The sequence below is a fragment of the Phalacrocorax aristotelis genome, chromosome Z, assembly GCF_949628215.1.
Source record: "Phalacrocorax aristotelis chromosome Z, bGulAri2.1, whole genome shotgun sequence".
Lineage (NCBI taxonomy): Eukaryota > Metazoa > Chordata > Aves > Suliformes > Phalacrocoracidae > Phalacrocorax > Phalacrocorax aristotelis.
Genome location: NC_134311.1, coordinates 3,452,483 through 3,472,057, shown reverse-complemented (window position 1 = coordinate 3,472,057; position 19,575 = coordinate 3,452,483). Strand labels below are relative to the sequence as shown.

The 19,575-nt window shown below is 44.5% G+C and overlaps 1 protein-coding gene and 1 long non-coding RNA gene across 3 annotated transcripts; one reads left to right on the top strand and one right to left on the bottom strand.

Annotated features, from left to right (window-relative positions):
* Positions 1–201: 201 nt before the first annotated feature.
* Positions 202–6,427, top strand: LOC142050692 (uncharacterized). The gene is made up of 2 exons (XR_012658096.1): positions 202–441; positions 2,544–6,427. It is a non-coding gene; the product is annotated as an uncharacterized LOC142050692 (long non-coding RNA).
* ARRDC3 (arrestin domain containing 3) lies at positions 5,035–19,479 on the bottom strand. Of its 2 annotated transcripts, none has more exons than XR_012658090.1 (8): positions 19,054–19,479; positions 15,667–15,748; positions 13,040–13,187; positions 11,704–11,806; positions 11,052–11,308; positions 10,471–10,633; positions 9,499–9,691; positions 5,035–7,399 (listed from the first exon to the last, which is right to left on the bottom strand). XR_012658090.1 is itself a non-coding variant. In XM_075079698.1 (8 exons), the coding sequence occupies exons 1-8, from the start codon at positions 19,331–19,333 to the stop codon at positions 7,343–7,345; spliced, it is 1,245 nt and encodes a 414-aa protein (XP_074935799.1). In that variant the 5' UTR covers positions 19,334–19,475; the 3' UTR covers positions 5,035–7,342. The 2 variants fall into 2 exon arrangements, 1 of the variants encoding a protein (XP_074935799.1); XM_075079698.1 differs by having other exon boundaries at positions 9,499–9,653; positions 19,054–19,475.
* Positions 19,480–19,575: the final 96 nt, after the last annotated feature.

Sequence of the window (19,575 nt, the reverse complement as noted above, 5' to 3'; positions counted from 1 at the left end):
CAACGTGCTACTTGTACTCTGTTTCAACTCTAAGCATGCTCTCAAGTGTATTTTTTCTTGTTTCTTCTGCTAGTGCCAGAAGCCTAGTTAGTATTAGGGCATGCAAAATCATGGAAGAGTACCAAACATATGCCAAAGAAATTAATGTATTTTAAAATGACTTTCTAATTGCATATGGTAAGCAAAAAGGATCAGCACGAGTGTAGGGCAATATAGTGTTCATTAGAACAGGGTTTCCGTATGTTAGCTACATGAAGATGGTGTTTATAAGCCATTTAAAGATTAATTTGTTTTTTTTTTTTCTTTCAGGGGAGGGGTAACTGTGAGACAGTGGTAGGATGCATTATCTCACAGGTAAAAAAGATATGAGCTCACTGCACCGTACGCCAGTGTTAGTCGTTCCCGTGTATGCTTTTACCCCATGATAAAATCACCGTCGGGGTAAGTCGCTTTGTGTTCATTGCAAGATACTTCAGGGTAACAGTGCTGAAATGCCTTAAAATAGTTCCCATATTGCAACTGCCTATTTACTAGGTCATACCATGAATAAAAAACAAGTTTTAAAGTAGGAATTCACAAGCCTTCTATCTCGTCACTACTTCTGGTGTTCTTCTCAATAAAAAGATGGTTTTTGGGGAGGGGACCATATAGCGGCTTTTCAAGTGCACTCTGGGAAGGTCATTCCAGGTCAAAAAGGTAGACGAAGGGTTTTTTCTGAGGAAATCCAGCTTTGTACGAGGCCTTATCGGTCGCAAGGATACAAGAGCAAATACAAGCACAAAAGGAAGTAGGATGTTTTGAAGTGTTAAAAACTTTGAAAAAAATACAGGGAAGGGAAGACAGCTAAGGGATTAAGAGAAGATTGTTACCTCCTCTGAATTACTTTGAATTATACGGGGAAAAAAAAGGGGAAAATCAGAAAGAAAAGTAAGCACAGTCTTGTGGTTTGAAAGTTAATTTAAACTACATTGTTCTACTTCTTCACAGGCCAGGTATTGTTTTCTTCATTTGTTTTGTTTGGGAGGGTAGATTTATGTGGTGCAACTGATGAATCGCTTTATTGCTTTAGACGTGCGCAACTGTCACAATAAATGGCGTTTGATGCACTAAAAAAATAATGAGCAGCAGTAAAGCTGTCTTTCCTGTCTTAGCCTGTTAAAAGATAGGTAAGAGGACCATTTAGTTTAATTTATGGGAGATAATTGAATAGCTGTAAAACACTGATGCAGGTTTCTCTTTGTTTATACCACGTTATTTGATACTGAAAAAATTTTTGAAATCGGAGCTGAAGATGTTATGGTGATCTATCCTCCTGGCAACGCTAACCAGGGAAAACGGGCTGCTTACAGGAGGGATGGACCGGTGTTGACAGACTTCAACTGAATTAGGGTAGGCCCCCAAACAAGGGTAAAAAAATCATTTGTTAATCAGAAGTCATTACCTGGTGAATACTCTACACCTTTTACAGAGCCACCAAACCGAAGGGATTTATTAAATTGTGTTTCTTTTAGCCGATGGGCAACCGTGACAGATTTGCCTTGAATGCTGCTATGACCATCTCTAGTGGGAAGTTTCATTTTCATTCTAGGCAGTCCAATGACAGCAAGGCCTTGCTCAGACCTGGGCAATTGCATTAAATCTCAGACAAAAATAAATAATATTACGTTTTGCAATATTTCTTCTCCTCCTCATACGGTCCTTCTGTGTATTCAGCTGAAAACAAAAGTATTGTATCTCCTTCGAGAAAGACTGAATGGCATCACACTCATCTGTTCTTTTTAGAAATAACATTTATGAAACCAATGAACAGGCAATGTGTCCTGGCCTCCCCCCCCCCAGGCGTTTGGCGGAGACTTGGCGCATCCAAGGCACACTTTAGCCTTTGGGCGAGACTCGAGATGGAAGGCGGGAGTCCCTCGGCAGGGATGCGCAGGAGCAATGGGGACCGCTGCGCACCCCTCCGGTGTCCCCAGCTGGAAACCCTGCAGCGAGCTGCTCGTGGTGGGTAGAATGCACCACCTTGGAGAGGCTTTTTCTCTTGTGTAAGACGTCAGACTTTACTGCTGGAGCGGCAGAGATTTAACGCATAGTGCCAGGCTTTGCACTTTGATATAAGTTTCTGGATGTGCTTTTTTTTTTTTAATTGATATTCCTACCCCCGTAAAAATACATCTCCTAGACGACTTGATTTTTATGTTGTATTTAAAGCTCTCACCTTCTCTGTTCAGGTCATTTTCTTTCACCCAACAACTATGACAAACATTTTTTATAGCAAGGTGCCTGCAACCAACTCAAAACGCAGCGTCCTCCTGAACGCTGAATCTTCCCCATTTTGAGCTGGATTAGGTGAAAGGTATGCTGTTCAACTCAGATTTTGTGGCAGCTCCTGGCTTCTCCTCCTCCTACCACTCTGTCCTAATGTCCACTAGGTCAGGAGATAGGGAGATCCAGCTCTAAAAATAGCATGCTGTAGCTAGGTGGGGGAGTTCCAGGAGTGAATGATTGCCAGGAGAAGAAATGGGTTACTTCTCTCCTGTTTCCAGGATTTGGTCTGGAGGGCAGGCGGAGCGCGTCTGACAACGTGCCTTTGCAAGCGGCTTTCACTAAAAAACCCAAGATCTAGGAGCTGAAATCCACACTTAACAGCCATGCAGTGCAACTGCTGGTACCTCCTCAAGTCTCTGCAGACCTCTGAAGGGTGTCTTCTGCTCAAAATCCACGACACGTGGCCGGTCCGGACCCCACGCCCCCAGCAGCAGTTGTCCTCCTGCAACACCAGCCTACCGAAAGCGTGCACTGGGCATTTGACTCTCTGCAGGGCGGCCCGTAGCTGCGTACCTCGAGTGACAGGAGTTGGTTCCAGTCGGCAGCACTCACCTGGGCAGAGACGTTTCCCCGTGGAAAGCCGCTGCTGGGTGGACGCCCGGCTTCGCGCGCCGCTCCTGGAGACCCCTCGTCAGTCCTGCAGCTTCGTGCTTGCGGCCGTGCTGCGCAAAGCTAAGGTGGCTGGAGTTTATGGCGAGTCAGCAGTTCATTTCTGTAAAACACAAAAAGGCTTAAATGGGGTTAAAAAGTGCTACGTGCATGTTTTAGCTAGGTAATTGCCAGAGAAGGTGTTGATCAATTTTATAAGGTTGCCTTGCGTCTCTCAGAAGCTCAAGTGCTCAAGCACTGAGCAACTCACCCCCTTCTATGTGTTTTTATGGACAGCTGATGTGGAAGAGCCGTTACACATCCTGGTGTGGCACAGGTTGGTATGCGCGCGCAGGTACTTCGATATTCAAAGATAAGAAATATTAGCATTAAGAAAATGGGATCTCAAATAATAAAACTTTGGTAACTTCCAACTTCGTAATAATGCAGACAATAAAGCTAAGCTTGAATTGATAGTTGAGGTACTGGTCTAAAAACGTGAGATTTTAATAAAATGTTGCACAGAACTGCTAGAAGCGTGTGTCCCTTAAATGGCGCTGATGCTAATTTAAATCCTAACGCTGCCACGTGGCATTAGAAACTTGGTTACTGAGAAGGGTTGTGCTGGCATTACAAAAAGAAAATATTTATTATCGCTCAGCCATGAAGGAGCTCCCAGTAGGTGAGCAAAATAAGACCACCTTTTTTATGTTTCTTACTGGTTTGAACCAGAACTCAGGCAACGTTAACAGCGCTGTTAATTTGGGAAAATAAAAAAACCCCTAGAAGCCTGCCTGGATCCTCCATCCTGAACAGTTACAACCTCACCATTAAGCTGAAACGCGGTTTCAGAGAGGGAGGTCCTGCTGTTTGCATTATGTGCGGTGTTAGACCAGGTGTTCGGGTTGCCCGCGTCGGCGGCTGCGCCGTTGAACTGAGGGTACAGCACTAGGGGAACGCAGTGGTCCCCTGTGCCCCGAGCGCCGACAGAGAGGAAGAGGCCACGCCAGCCGCCCGAGCCCCTGGCTGCTCGCCTGCTGAACCTTCTCTTAGGTCAAACAACATGTTGATACCAAAGGATGACGACAATCCGCTTTGTCAGAGGTTCAGCTGTGCGTGGCATGCGGAAGCGAGATGCCGCCGCAGAGCCTCGCTGCCAGGGCGCTTTGCGAATCCCTCGCAGAGCTCCGCCGAGCAGGGCGCGGATCGCCAGCGGACGCTGTTCTCGGCATCTGCTCACGCCAGACCTTCCAAGGGAGCGGCAAAGGCACCCTTCTCCGTGATGCCAAACCACGTTTCTAAGTCCTGCGAACCAGACCTTTGAAGTCACTCCCCTTCCCCACTTTGCCCCGAGCCCCACCAACACGCGCGTCGCGTTGCGCCCTCCCCGCGCCACCGGCCGCCCGGGGCGGAAGGCACCCAGGCGCCTGGCAGGAGGGTCACAGCGGCTGCGGCGGCCGGCACGCGGAGCACACCCCGCACCAGCGCCTCCCCACGCAGGGCAGTCCCCCGCTCGGGGACCCGGCCCCAGATCACCTATGTGCGCGAAGGGGGTCAAGGGTCCTGAAACTGGACTTCCACGGTGCAGGGTGGTGCAGGCCTAGGAGTTTCTCCCTATCTAGTTGAGACAGGTTAGTGTATGTGTTCCTATAGAAAGTTCCTATATTATACGATCCTTGTGCTTATTCTATACACAGATGTCTTTTGAAAGTGTCTAGGTCCTGTATAAAAAGTTATGGCTTACACTAAGAACGTATAAAAGCTTGTTTCGTTGTTTTTTTTTTTTTTTAAAAAAAAGTTTATTTTCCACAAGGAAGAGCAATAGGAAAAATTAAATTGTTTTTCCACATAGTTTTCTTGAAACAGAGTCTACAAGGACATATTCAGCACCAAAACTAAAACAAAAAAAGAGAAGTACAAACAGCCATAGAATATAATCTATAAAGCAAACATTTAATATTGCACTTTGTTTCTCTAATGTTTGGATTTTACTTACTTTTTCCTAATTCAGATCGTAATTCTATATCAAATATCGGGCTACAACTGTGAACTTCATGTTTTGTAACGCTGAGAATTGACCAATACTTGTGGAAGAATAATGCCTCTGAACAACTAACCATGTAATTTAAACTGAAAGTCTTTATTTGATAAGGTTATAAACTTTTTCACTCTAACCACAAAGGCTGCGATGCCACATCAATTACTACAATATTGGTCAATCCTGCTTCATGTTCAATTCTCCATTATATTGTGATAAGTACTTTAATGCTATGTATATCAGCAATTGTTCCCCAGTCTGTCAAAGTAACAAAAAAAGGAAAAAAAAGTAAAACCACCAAATGCCCTTTTATGCCAACGATCCCATCAGCTTTTAGAATTGTCTGGTTGGAGAGGGTAGAGGGGAAGGGACATTCACAAAATCGGCCTAATACCGTAAGACATCACCCAATTTCCTCGTCTGATGTTCTTGCTCAAAGCCTGAGCCTTTTTAACTGAATCACTTAAAACGCGACTCATTTGTATTTTATCACCCTGTTGTCATTTTTTGAAACATGAATTATCGTTCATGTTCTCATAAAGGCCACTTACGGAAAAGCCTATTTTGTCGCATTTATGAAGCCTTAAAAACAAGGCAGAGGTTTTTAAGAAACAGCACCACGCAGGAACAGCAGCCTCACCTCTCCCACTCCCTTCCGAGCTGTTTTATTGCACAAGGAGAGAGATACTCGATGGATTGTATCTTGATTTAAGCCATCAACAGCAAAAGCACGTCCCTTTGTCAACGGTCTGTGTTATCACAATGTCTGAACAGGAAAGTTGACTTTTATTATAGATCTCTAGCAGGTAAGTGCTGGTATTGGTGTTAGCACACGTAGCGGCTCCGTGGCACTCTTCTTCCCTCGGGCACACTCAAGCGTGAGTGCTCTTCCCATAGGATTTTGTGCGTTCTGAACGCACCTATGGTGAAATCCGCTGTTCTGTGTGTTTTAAAGCTCTTTAGAGTACCACAGAACAAGCAATCCCCAAAGCAACTCCACCTAACCTATCCCCGAATATGGCTGGTAACACTTGCCCAGTTTAATTAGACTAGAAGTGTTATTTTTACAGTATCATAGACCCTGAAGATAATACAAAGTGCACAAACTGAGCTCTTAGCATAGTCCAAGCTTTTCCTGCAGTTTGAAATATACTTTCTACTAGAGACTCAACACAGAGTTTTTGGTGATTAGGTAACTGGATATAAAAATAAATTTATTTTCCCTTCCCATCCTTACTACTATGAATACTAGACAGCGTATTATTTCCTTTCAGAATTCTTCTGAGGCTGAGCTGGTGTCTACTGGTGCTGCTTTCATCTGTGCCTTTTTTTTTTTTAAGGCTTCACAACTAGAATTTTTGTAACAATATAGAAAGAGAAATGGGAATGAAGGTGGGTTTTCTAACTTTTGTGTATGTCCCTATTCCAGATCCCCTCTCGAATAAAGAACAAAAAAACGAAACACAAAACAAAGAAGTAACTCAACAGTGCAACGTAACAAAACAAATAGCATTCCAACAGTTTGGCAAGTGATGAGTTCACCTGAGATTAAGTGATTTGTAGGCAGTCTGTAACAAAATGCTGCTTTGCGATAATAGTAGAAAGGCAACAAATTCTTAAAAGAAATCAAGGTATACAATCTTGATGAAGCCTATTATTCTTTCTATTAACTCTCCACCCCCCACCCCAGCCCCACATCTGTTGCTTATCTACTACAGTAGGCTGCAAAACATACAGCAAGAAGGATTGGCTTGAAGGCATTTGATGTTTGTAAATAAATCCACAACAGGATCCAAGCTGAAGAGGTGATACATGGTCAGCCTACTAGGACAATTCTGAGCATGTGCATATGCAGGTAAAGTCCAGGCTACATTAAATTAAAGAAAAAAAAAAAGTAAAGTCAGTGCATTTGTCAAAGTCTGTTGCTTTTTTTTTTGTCAAAGCTTTCTTTTGCTCCTTATTGTGCGGACCACAAATAAGAGGGGGGTAACAACAGTCGGGCATAAATGAGAAAAAGCTGTAGTGACACCGAACCGCACAACGTTAAGCAATGAGCATGTGCAAATTTCCCCAATCTTAAGAGGAAGCCATCCCTCTCTTACAATGTGGTTTGAGTGTTTTGACACACAAGACTGTAGGTTAGTAAGGCTGCTCCTAGTATGTGCCAGTATTTAAGGGGCAAGGGGGGAAGCTCAGGTCTTCAAGCATGTGGAGCAGTCCTACAATGTTACTGTAGGCTTCAAAGCATGATCACAGGTTGTTTTCATTTTTTCACCATACAGGCAAGAGCAAAACCACTTCCGTTGAAAGTGTCTCCACTATGACGCCTTGACCTTCAACACGGCAGGTACAAATCAAAACTCAAGCCAAGTCAGCTCTTTACGGATTCCTTCAACGAGAGGGGCAAGATGGTCTGTCATCTGTGGCCTGATCCGGGTTTGGATCGATCTAACCGAAAGAAGAAAAAACACAACCCGAGGCACTTTTAGAGTCAATTACTAGAAATGAACCATTCACAATGTCTTAAACTTGTGGATTAAGACACAAAGACATTAAGATAAATGGCATTCCCCAACCCAAAGGTTATTCAAGTAACTGAAAAACATCTAGCCTGTTAGACTAAACTTTGAATGAAACACTAGTAACTAACTACAGTGGAAAAATTTAAACTAAAGCTTAATGGTAATTTAAGGGTAACCATAAAAGACCCAATTAAAAAACCCTAAAAAATCTGCTTTAGTAGCACAGAAGCCTTTTGAATTACTTGCTGCACACTAAAAAGACAACTCATCACTAAGAATGTAACTTACAAAGTATTTAACCGATTTCAAAGATGTTTTGCTTCACAAGACAGAAAAGTCCTTGAGCCCTGCTGAGAAGGCCCTGGGAGTGCTGGTGGGCAGCGAGGTGACCCTGAGCCCGCACTGGGCCCTTGGGGCCAAGCAGGCCAGCGGTGTCCTGGGCTGCATTGAAAGGAGTGTGGCCGGCGGGGCGAGGGAGGTTCTCCTCCCCCTCTGCTCTGCCCCAGTGAGGCCACAGCTGCAGGGCTGCGGCCAGTTCTGGCTCCCCAGTTCAAGGACAGGGAACTGCTGGAGAGAGTCCAGCAGAGAACTATGGAGATGGTCAGGGGACTGGAGCATCTCCCTTGTGAGGAAAGGCTGAGAGACCTGGGCTTGTTCAGCCTGGAGAAAAGAAGGCTGAGGGGGGATCTCATCAATACCTGTAAATATCTGAAGGGCGGGTGTCAGGATGATGGGGCAGGACTCTTTTCAGCGGTGCCCAACGCCAGGCCAAGGGGCCACGGGCACAAGCTGGAACACGGGAGGTTCCACCTGAACATGAGGACAAACCCCTTCCCTGTGCGGGTGCCAGAGCAGGGGCACAGGCTGCCCAGAGAGGCTGTGGAGGCCCTGCCCTGGAGACATTCACCCCCCGCCTGGACGCGGCCCTGTGCCCCCTGCTCTGGGGGTGCCTGCTCAAGCGGGGGGGGGGGGGGGGAGGGGGGCGGGTGTTGGATAAGATGCTCCAGAGGGCCCTTCCAACCCCCATCATTCTGGGAGTCTGTGATTCTATATCAGTGAAAAGTCATTCTGCTTTTAATTTACAAATAATTGATCACCGAACACCCCATAAATTATCTTGGAAATCCATGTGTTCCACACCTTACCTCTTCCTTTCTAGAGAAGGAAGGGGAACACTTGCTAGGTTATGTCTCCAAAACTGGACAGTAAGGAGTTTTAAGTGTACAGTATAGAGTTTAGACAACATACTGATCAGTTTTATACAAGGATTTCTTGAGGACAAAGTACCTAAAATGAAAATGACTTAAGAATTCTATTTAGGGTTAAAACAGAAGAGTCCTCAGAGAAGTCTCCAGCATATAAAAACGTGCCCCCTCTGCCAACTGAATAGGAGGTTAGTATTTTGAGGCAAGATAAAAAACCAACAATGAATTCAGGCAAGGTTTAGCCAAAAGGACACTGCTTTACTTTTGTCCTGTACCACTGCTTTTTCCTGCGAAATATGAACATGGAAAACGAAGTTATGTCACAGTTATTGAGTGGCTTTCACAGAACTAAAAATGCAGCCACCAATGTTGGAGAACCGTGTATTTACAGAAGCTAAGTCAGAAAGAGTACCTTTGTAACTTCTCTACTTGGAACTTCTGAAACACTACATACATGGAACCAAAAACACAGAGGGAATTTTATAAAGAAGTAGAGCTGAAAAGCATTAGCGTGTTGTTCACCTCTAGACACAAAACGTTAGTATTAACCAATGCAATGTAACTCAAGGTTTTAATGAAGCTGCTAAGAGGCTATGCAGCAGTTTGGGAATTTCTACAAAGCATTAGAATTGTAGAAAAATCCTGAAAACTATTGATGTAATTCAGCTGCACTTCACTAAGACCAAGTTGCCTTATCCCCTGTTCATTGTTTTAATGACTTCTCCAAATTTTTAGGAAGGAGAAACAGCTTCCTACATTTATTCCACAAGACAGAATTCAGAAAAACAGCGAACTGATCATCATATTCTGAGGTACCTACTTCTGAATAGAGGGGTGGAGGCAGAAAACGGAACTCCTGGATGTATGCGAACAATGGTCCTGGAAGCGCTCTCTCGAAATCATCACAGGCACCTATGGGTGCAAGGCTGGACTGTCTTTGCTCCTCCGTGACCACTTCTGCATAGCTAGGAGGTGCTGCAGGGAAAAGGCACACGCAGTTCGAACAACAAGTTCTTATGCATGTCAAAATATAGAACATGACAAATATTAAACTTTTATCATTGCAAAAAGCACCAGCAGTAAATAAATTACTTCAGTGACTTTTGAACAGCTGCCGAACATGAAAGGGAGGGCATAATGTTTTATTTTAAGGTAATGCTCAAATCCAAGAGCTGACCTAGCACTGCTTCTTGTGGCTTAATTATCCCCTTGGAATTTAAAGCATACTCAGAATACTGAATTCTGTCCAGGCAGGAATGACAGAACATTGCATTCCTTTGGACTCCACAAATCCAAGTCTGGGATTTGTACATACAAAGGGGGTGTTTATTATGTATGTGAAAACAAGAGAGGAGGAGATACAGAGCTTCTCCTTTGACAAGGCAGATTTCCCACTGAAATCGATTACATTCTCTCTTCCCAAAGACCTGACTACTAAGGCTGGTGAAGGACACCATGAATCGCTATTTCAACAGGCTACGATGCCTTATAGCCAATGAGGCAAATGGGATATTGGAGGCAGGATTAATTCTGTACAACAGTATCCTGTGCTTTCAGTTGTGCCAGCTTCCAAGCAGCTGGATTTCACTGCTTGTCCTTGGGAGAGGAAGGCAAGGAGGGAACTCTGTCTTTCTACAGAGGACAAGGAAGTGGCAAGGAAACATACACAAGGCATCTCCTGTGGGCTTTATTATGAAGCATGCAGTTTGGGTCCATTTGCTCAACAGCCATGAATAAAGCAGACAATCAAAACAGATCAGAAAATTGATGGGTATTTGTATTGTCAAATTACCTTCTGGTCTTTCAGGCAGCGTCAGTCCAAGCCAATTCATGTGCATGCTACACTGGCTGCTCACACTTGATGTTCTGCTACCAAATGGGTGTAGAGGAATGGTACCAATGACCAGTGGTAAGTTAAGGAATAAATCCATGGCGCCTGGAATATCCACATATACCTAAAGAACAACAGAAGAGGAGTATGATTAAAATATAGGTGTGTTATGAGCACTTCGTAATTATTAGAGTAAGTTCTCTGCCCATGGAATTTTCCTTGAAGAACTTAAGTTTCTTATTGTCTGTTTTAGGGCCAATGCCCCTATGGAGACAAAAAGCTCCCTGAGTCTAAAGCAGCTCAGGCTTCTTAACCTAAGCCCTCACGTGGAAGTGTCACCTACTCCTTTAATGTTTGCTTAGCTGGCACACCACAACTGCTTTACGAACAAGCATGACTTAAACTTGACAGATCTCCTGTCAAGACACTAATACTAGGATACGCACGTCTTTTGTAACTAGTTAGCACAAATGCTTTCTTAGCAATTTGCAAGGAATGATGGAAGCTACCCATGCACAAGTGAAACAGACCATCCAACGTACCATCAGTGAATACTCCACACGGATTATACTACAGTCGAGGATGGAAGGGGAAACAGGTGGAATTTTTAACTGTTTGCCATTCCAGGTTTCTGTTTTGCCAGATGACAAGGATTCCCCACGCAGGTTGGCAACAAGCTGTTTGACTTCCTTCATTTTCCCTTTGGCATAAAATGCCTGTGTTTGGTAAATGGCTGCCTTTGGCACCACCACACGGGAAGAGCAGTTCTCAATCTCAGCAAAGATCTGAATTGATTCACCTGAAATGAAACAGAATTTCATGTTCTCTTCATATTTACAGGGCAGCTTAAGCAAATTGCCATGCTGTGTGTATTTTTATAATGCACCGGACGTTGCTAGCGATGGTCTATCCTGGAAAACACCCCCTGATGCCAACAGGAATAGGATCACCAGGAGCTAATCTAAAAGAAATGCACACATCTAATAGAACCAGATGTCCTCCGACAACCTGGAGACACAGCTAGCGTTACTTAACAAAATTAGTCCTAGTTAAGAAGACATCAAGAAGATTGCTGAATGCAGACTGAAGCGGTAAGACTAGTTTCAATATTTCATTTATATAAAAGCAGTAAGTACAAACCGTCATTTCAAAAGGGAAGGGAAAACATTTCCTATAATTACTTCTGTTACGTACCTGGGGTGTAGCCCTTCCTTGCAATTTTGGCACTTAAGGATATTGGGCCTGAGGTACAAAACCAACAACAGAGAGTCTTTTCTTTTGTGCCTGCTTGGGGTGACTGCAAGAAAAGAAGAACATTGCCCCTTTAATTAAGAGTTCCATGAATCTCTTCATCAATTTTAATCAACACAAAAAATGATTTTCATAACATAATTACAGATTTTGATAAACAGCCAGTTTTACGGAGAGGAAACAAACTCAAGAAATTTAAATGGCATTATGCAGATACAAGGTTTATTCTAATTCCATTGCTCATTAACACTGCTTTTTCTGCTGCAGTTCATACTACAGCCACACTTAAAACAGGTTTTTTACACAAATACTGTGTAATTTAAGAGAAGGCTACATGGCCTACATATCCCAACATAATGTTGGTGGATCTTTTGATTTATCAGTAAAGTAGAACATCTTTCCAGTACACTGTATTTCAGAAAAAATCACTGTACTGTAAGGTACTATAACCTTAAGTCCTGCTACTTCCCGTGTTTCGGAATGATCCCATTTCACCTATATTACACAGATGTTATTTTACACAGTATCAGGATTTTAGGACTTGATCCAAAGCCCACTAAAGCCAAACAGGAGTCCTTCGATTTTAATGGAATTTGCACAAGGCCAATGTCCCTTTGCAAGTCTGATTTTTCACCCATACTCCAAGAAACCTGTTTCAATGGACTTTGAGGTTTCCCCCCTCTCTGCAGGTTAGAATTTGAGGGAAAGGAACAAAAAAATAAAGGGAATTTTAGGCCAAATTGAAATCAAATCCTCACTGAAAGCAGTTTTGATACTGAAATTATTCCAGTGAAGTGTCATGAAAAAGACTATACAGAATTATGATAATTTCTCCCCATTGGTAGAAAACTATCCATATGGAAATTATCAATTATGCACACCAGTACATTTTTTTTACTTTGCATTTTTAAGTTAGCAGTCTCTCACTGCAATATTAAGTTTCACTGTTCCTTCCACAGATTATTTTTTATTCAAAATTGGAGAGGAACAGTTCACAGAATTTTACTTCTAAGTGACAGTTTACAATTTAGTTTTATCAATTTAAATTGACAAAGCCATTTTACAGATCTTAAATGTAAAGCAACTCCAAGTACAGGAAAATATAGCTTTCAAAATACTGGTAGTTAAAGAGTTGCTGGACTGATGTAATACTTAGGTCAGCTGTATTTAAACTAGTGAACAAATATTAGGCAAAATTAGGTGTGGATATTGTTTCACTTATTATACTTCATTATTTTTATGCCAGAAACAAAGAATGAGTAATTCTGTCAATTCTTACCAGTAATGAAGGAGTGTTGATATCTATATGTTCAAAGACTGTAAATTCCTTCTTTAATTTTACTGGTAGAAACCAAGGCCTATGCAATTCGGCTTTCACCCAATAGCGCACACTGCCATGTCTGCCTTCGAATGAGGTAGCAAGTGGTCTGTGCAGGACACAAAGGTCAAAATTGAGTAACATCTTTCTGTCTAATAATGACACAATCGATCAGATCAGGGATTAGTATGTAGAATTGCATTTTTAATGCATTGTAGTATTTAATACAGCATAACTTATTTGCAAAATTTCCATATCTCAAAAATTCAAGATTAAAAGTGGGAGAAAAAATCATCTCCGATTCATCCTACTGTAGTTTTGCACAGATTTTAAAAATCCATTAAAGACTTGTACCAGAAAATGCCAGGGGGGGTACACATTTACCTTAAACTTAAGAGGCCACTTTCACATCTAGATCAAGGCCACATTAAAACTATCAACTTAGAGATAGCACTGCTATCACAGACTTCTTGTTTTGGATATCATATTTCATGAACAATGGTCTATTGTTTACTTGGCTGGTATCTCAGCATCAAGTTAAACTAGAAAAGCACTGACTTACAGCTAAAATTGTTTCACCTTCAGCTGAGTACAATATTAAGAGTTCTGAAGAGTGAGGTTATGTTAAGTACCTTCTAATTTTCCTCTACCCTGATGAGACCAGCTTAAAAGATTTATATTGTATATGGATGTACATATGTAGATATATATATATACAAACACATAAAATCATCAAGTCTATTCTGCTCTGAATTTTGACAGAGGAAGTAAGTCCTTTTTGGGAGCTGGAGGAAAAGTATCTCCAAGCCTTTCAGTGTCACCTTTTTCCCCCTGTAACATCATAAAATGAAAACCAGAAGATCTTTATATTCTAGTTATCTCCAATTAACAGCGGTTTTCCGTAACTTTTTTCCTTATTCTTATGCAAGTAGGTTTTTTCTATTATACTATATTTTAAATATACTTTAATACATACATTAAACAAATTATTTGCAAAGCTTAATAGCCATGCTAGTACTTTACTAGAACGGTTCTTTCAGTTACAGGTTTGATTTCACTGCTTGGACATCTGAAATATTTCCTTTTTTACCCCCTAATAATCCAAATAAAGATTGACTACAAAATCCTTTCAACGTTTCATCCTGCCCAATTTTCTTCAGGGTAAAAGTCAGCATAGCCATTGTGTGTCCTGTCTTTCCACTGCTGTTCTGTTGTTTAAGTGAATTTTAGAAGTATTCTATGGACACAAGATAAGTAGGCAGTGTTAAACTTCACGCTTTTAATACCAGCCTTTTTTTTTTCAATATTATTAACAGCTGGTTGCAGAGTTATTCCTTCATGTTACTTTAAAAACCCGTGTTTTGACCAGTGCTTGTGATATTTTGCAGGCTATCCGCTTCACTTCAAGCTAAGCATTTCACATTTGTGTATAACGTTTTCGTTTTTCATACTTAAACGCCCCTTCCAACTCAAGGGGAGATCAGTATTAACCTTCTTTCTTTTCGTAATTGAGGTTTTCACAGAATGCTAAGTAGTCTTTAAAAACCTCCAAATGTATAGTCTTCTCCACTGTTCCAGCAAGATCTGCTGTGAAGCCCTGCACTGTTCACTTTGATACTGACCTGTGAAAGCGTTTATCATCTGCAGGTTCTGCTAAAACCAGCACCTCTAATAAACAGATGGTTTATTAGCCTTAATACTAGGTACTGAGGTATTTCATGTAACACTGCCAGATTTTTTTTTAACCTTAATGACTTCACTGCTTGCCTTTTTCAGCAAAAGGCTCCTTTTCCATCCATGTTGAAACTCCCTCTGTTCCTGCGCATTTTATTTTATTGCTATTTGTATTTTTAGCTAGTTTTCATACTGCTAACTCCTCCATGTATAGATCTTCCAGCCAATGTCTACATTACATGTTTCAGACTTCGGGGGGTTGGAGGAAGAGTCTTTATCTTAACACTTCTGCTCTCATTCTTGCTTCACCTTTGCTTTCTGAGACAAAGGGTATTAGGTATGGAAGTTTTTCTTGCTTCATCCACCTATCGTTCTTATTTCCACCCAGGCTTCCTGCATTAAGGCCAGCCTGGGTACACATATCCTATTTAAATGAGAACAAGCTCATCTTTTGTTCAACCATAGTTACGCTTGCCACATCTGTTCCAGACTAAGCCCAAACAACTCAGCTGTTCCTGTATCTCTAGTTCTGCTGCTCTACATGGCTCCAGTGAACTGCTGGTTGGGTTAAAAGGTATCTCAGCCACTCTGCAGCACTCCAGTGATGGTCCAAATTCTTCTCCCTCCGCTTGGGAAGGGGCAAAATACTGCAAGACCTAAAAAGTCAGTAGGACTTGGTCAAAAGAAAGTGAGCAACTGGGCTGCAGTAGTCTCCTGTTTTGTGGAAATATTTTAAAAAAGGGAAATGCCTGTCAGTTTAAAAGCAACCTCTTCAGTTTAATGAGATTATGTCCTCCACTGCATGCCAGAGCACAATTCCTACTATCATTGAAAAGGATTCCCCTCCACCCACAGCAGGAGTTTTGCTCAGGAGGGTGGGCAGCAGGGCCCGAGGACTGCATGCAGGCACTTACGTCTGTGGAAGCTCAAAGCTGAATGCATATTCGTGCCTTCCCGAATGGATGGTGTGGAGGCCTTCTTCTGAATTGTCATCATCTAGGAGAGGGGGGAGAAAAAACAATATGCTATTCCACCTGCACACATTTTATACCTTACACTAGCCAGAATAGAAGGGATTTACACACTTCTGACAGCACTTAAGAACACAGTGTCCCAGGCACAAGGGCCTGCGGTCCGTTTCTATTAACTGCTGGATGCAGGCCAAATCTTACCTACAGAAGGGTACACAAGATTGCCAGATTCACCTTAGAGAAGAAGACGTTAATTTGCTTTGCTTTATAAACCTGCCTCTGAACACTGACACAGTTGCAACTGCTGCCATTTCAAGGCCTGCCTGCAAGATCTGTAATGGAAATCATGCTTTCCACTGCGATCCCTAGTTGAAATGGAATAGAGAAGACTCTTTAAACAGCATTAAGCTCTCTGCAGAGTCTGCTATGTGAGATTAAATTTGGCAATCTGGCTTCCTTTTATCTTCTGCATGGCAACAGTGTCCAGAAATTAATTGCCGAAAAAAGAAAAAAGTGGGAATTAGGAAAAGAAAAAGAAAGGTGTACAAGCACCACCTGGAAAGTACCAAGTTCAGGGGCGCAGAAAATGGCAAAATGCCTAATTAACACTGTCTGGAGGTAAAGTTTTTATTGTTTGATAGGTTAACTTGATCTTGCTTGGACAGCAAGACCCAGATATTTGCTGGACCCACCAAAAAAGCTGGCCTTTGTTTATGGTCATGGTCTCTTGTATGCCTTTCAACGCTGCAACAAATTTTCAGTTTATTCCAGTGTAATTACCATAAAACCAGAAAAATGCTGACTCCATCAAAATAGAGAGTTCCGAGAAAAATAACTGCGTGTCTCGCACGTAAAAAGGGCTGGAATAATAAAAGGGGTTATAGTGAGACAATGCAAAAGGCAACCCCTTATATTTAATGGTCTGAGGCATTAATGGAGGCACGGGGGGCACAGGGGAGGATTTTAAGTTCCCATTGTCCTACAGAAACGCCAATGCTCCCCTTCCTGTACTGCACACGCCCAAAATATTTTGGAAACTGGAAAATAAAGAGAAAAAAAAGAAGAAAGAAGCCCCCGCCAGCAAGCTATCGGCACAAACGCACCTTCAGCGTGCAGCGTCATGAAAGGAACGCCAGGAAAATGCACCGAGAGAGAATGTGTATCAGCGTGAGGGTGGTTTGGGTTTTGGTTTTTTTTTTTTTTTAGGTTTTATGTGTTTATTTGAAAGCAGGGGGGTGGTGGTGGGGGTCGCCCCTGGCTGTGGCTCCACTCCCCAGCAGGGCGACCTCCTCCTCCTCCCCCCGAGAGCCGAGCTCCCGTCCCGCCGCCCCCCCCGCCCTTTCTGCCAGCTCAGCAGTCCCGCCGAGCCGGGCGGCCGCGGCGGAGCTGTGGTAAACAAGTGCTGAGCTGTCAATCAGGGGCCAGGCTGGAGCAGGAGCCGACCGGCCTAAACCGGCGCGAGCGGATCCCCAGCCAGCCGCTCATATACATACGGTATACGTTACACCCGCCGCATTCGCTCAGCAGCTCCGCTCCCCGCCGGCCGAAGGAGGGGCGCCGCCCGCCCTTCGCCGAGACACCCCTCAGGGGACACACACAGAGGACGTGATCGGCCGCGGGGCCGCGCTGCCCTGAGCGAGGGTCTTCCCGCCCTGCTGCCCTCAGGGGAGCGGCCCCGCTCCCCCGGGGGGCTGCGGGCAGGGGAACCTGCTCCCGCAACCCCCGCCGACAGCGCCCCTCCAATCAGCGCCTGGCATCGCCTTAGCAACAGGCCAACAAACCTCGGCCGGCCAATCAGGGGCGGGCGGGGGCGCGGCCTAGGCCGCCAGCTCTGGGCGTGTGTGCTCGGAGCGAGGTGGGGGGCGGGGGGGAGGGAAGAGGCGCCCGGGGTCAGTCATGGAAACTCGGCCGGCGGGGCGCGCCCCGATCCCCCCGCACCCTCCTCCCACCCGCGGGTTTATTCCTGCGTGTGCCTGTCCCCTCACGGGAGGCTCCTCCGTGCCTGCAGGCTCCTGTCAGAGGTGCGTGAAGTTTCGCTCGGGCGAGTGATTTCTTTTGTAAGGCGGCGGCGGCAAGGAGGGTTTGTGCCACAAGTCAACCTCGTTAGCGAGCTGTGCGCCGGGCGGGTGTTAATAAATAATAAAAAATAAAATACGAAAACCCCCCCCCAGCTCTGCTGCGGCGTTTCAGAAACGCTTGGCAATGAGGAATCTGCAGTCAGATACTTCAAAAATTACATGCTTTTTTTTTTTTTTTTACGAAGGGAACGGGCAATATCCCTTCTCTGCAGTACATATGCTGCATATCCTTAAAAAAATAAAAAGGGACGAGCAGCACCAGAATTACATAACCAGTTTTTAACACTATTTTCTTGTGCTGGGGAATTAAGTCATCGCCACCACCTGACGCGTGCGGCCAATCTGCGCGGAGCAGGCGGCCCCCCCCGCCCCCGACCGGTCCCAAACAGGATTGAACCGCTTCGAACAAAGGCTGCAAACTTCGGAAAAAAAGAAACCACAAAAAAAAAAAAAAGACAACCCACACAACCCCCCCCGGTGCTCATCACCCTGCCGGCGAGGGGGTTTGATGGTTGTATTTGGGAGGGGTGCACCCCGCGGCGTGGGGACACCCCCCCCCTCCCATGGGTGTCTGTGTGGGGAGCAGGGGGGGCTTCGCCTCAGCAGTTTGGGGAGGGATGCCCTCATTTCGCACCCCCAACCCCCCGATTAAGGCTTTTCGGACACGTCTTTACATGGGGGTGTCCCCACCCGGGGTGGGGTGGGGGAAATTAAACGGATTTGCTGAGAAAGGGTTAAAAAAGGAGATTACACGTGGGGTGGCATAGCATATGTCAAAATAAGCCACGGGGAACCTTTTATCTGGCAATAAGAGGCATCCTTAAGGAAAATAAATCACATTATCTGCCCGAAAAGCAGAGCCCCGCTGTGTCTAGAAGTCTGGGGTTTTTTTACATTTTCACCGTATTTCGGCGTTTGATAGGATGCTGCCGATACAAGTCGGTCACGGCTTTGATTTCAGTTTTCCCCACGGAGGGGTAAATCCTGCTAACGTTATTAAGAAAAAAAAAGCGCTACTGCAATTAAGAAACAAAGTATTATTAAGCGGCTGGGCTGAAGGGCAGGTAGCTGGAGGCAGCCCCGCTTGCAGGCGCTTTGCAGATGCATCTCCTGCAGCTCGGAACGCCGAGGTCCATCGCCCCGGCGTGTCCTGCCCCCCGACAGCAGCGAGCTGCATCCCTGCGAAAACCCAAACGAGACGCGTCCTTTTCCCGAGGGAAAAAGAGGAGGCATTACGGAGGGAAACCCTTACCTCTCTCGTGGCCGATCAGGATGTCCTTATGGTTGAAATACTCGACTTCTTCAGTGTAGTTCTGTGTGTAGGCAGTGTTGGATCCAGCGTTTCTCGATTCAGTCCAGCGCACTTTCGCGTGTCCCCTAGCGTGGATTTTAAGAGATTTCACTCTAATTTCCCCGGTTACTTCTAAATTGACCCTTCCTGAGACTGTGTCCCCGCTGGAATAGACGGGGACATTGCTGTCATTCAGACAGTCGAAGCTTATTGTCAAACTCTTCACCTTCCCCAGCACCATTTTTTTTTTTTAATAGCAAAGTGTAGAAAAATATACTGTAAGAAAAAAATGAAAAGAAAAAAAAAAAGAAAAACCACCCCGTGTGGCGCTGGTGGCGAAGGTGCCCTAGAGCCCGCTCATGGGGACGGCGGGGAGCCCCAGCCCCAGCCCCGGCCCCGGCCCCGGCCCCAGCCCCGGCCCCAGCCCCGGCCCGGCGGCGCGGGGGGCGCTGCTGCCGCCGCTGCGCTCTCCCCACAAAGGCG

Excerpts from the sequence above, each read along its gene's own strand:
- ARRDC3 (XM_075079698.1), bottom strand. The coding sequence starts at position 19,333 with ATGGTGCTGGGGAAGGTGAAGAGTTTGACAATAAGCTTCGACTGTCTG. Across the intron at positions 11,807-13,039 it reads TCAACACTCCTTCATTACTG|TCACCCCAAGCAGGCACAAA; the intron begins GTAAGAATTGAC and ends CTTTTCTTGCAG. Across the intron at positions 9,654-10,470 it reads GCTGCCTGAAAGACCAGAAG|CACCTCCTAGCTATGCAGAA; the intron begins GTAATTTGACAA and ends TTTTCCCTGCAG.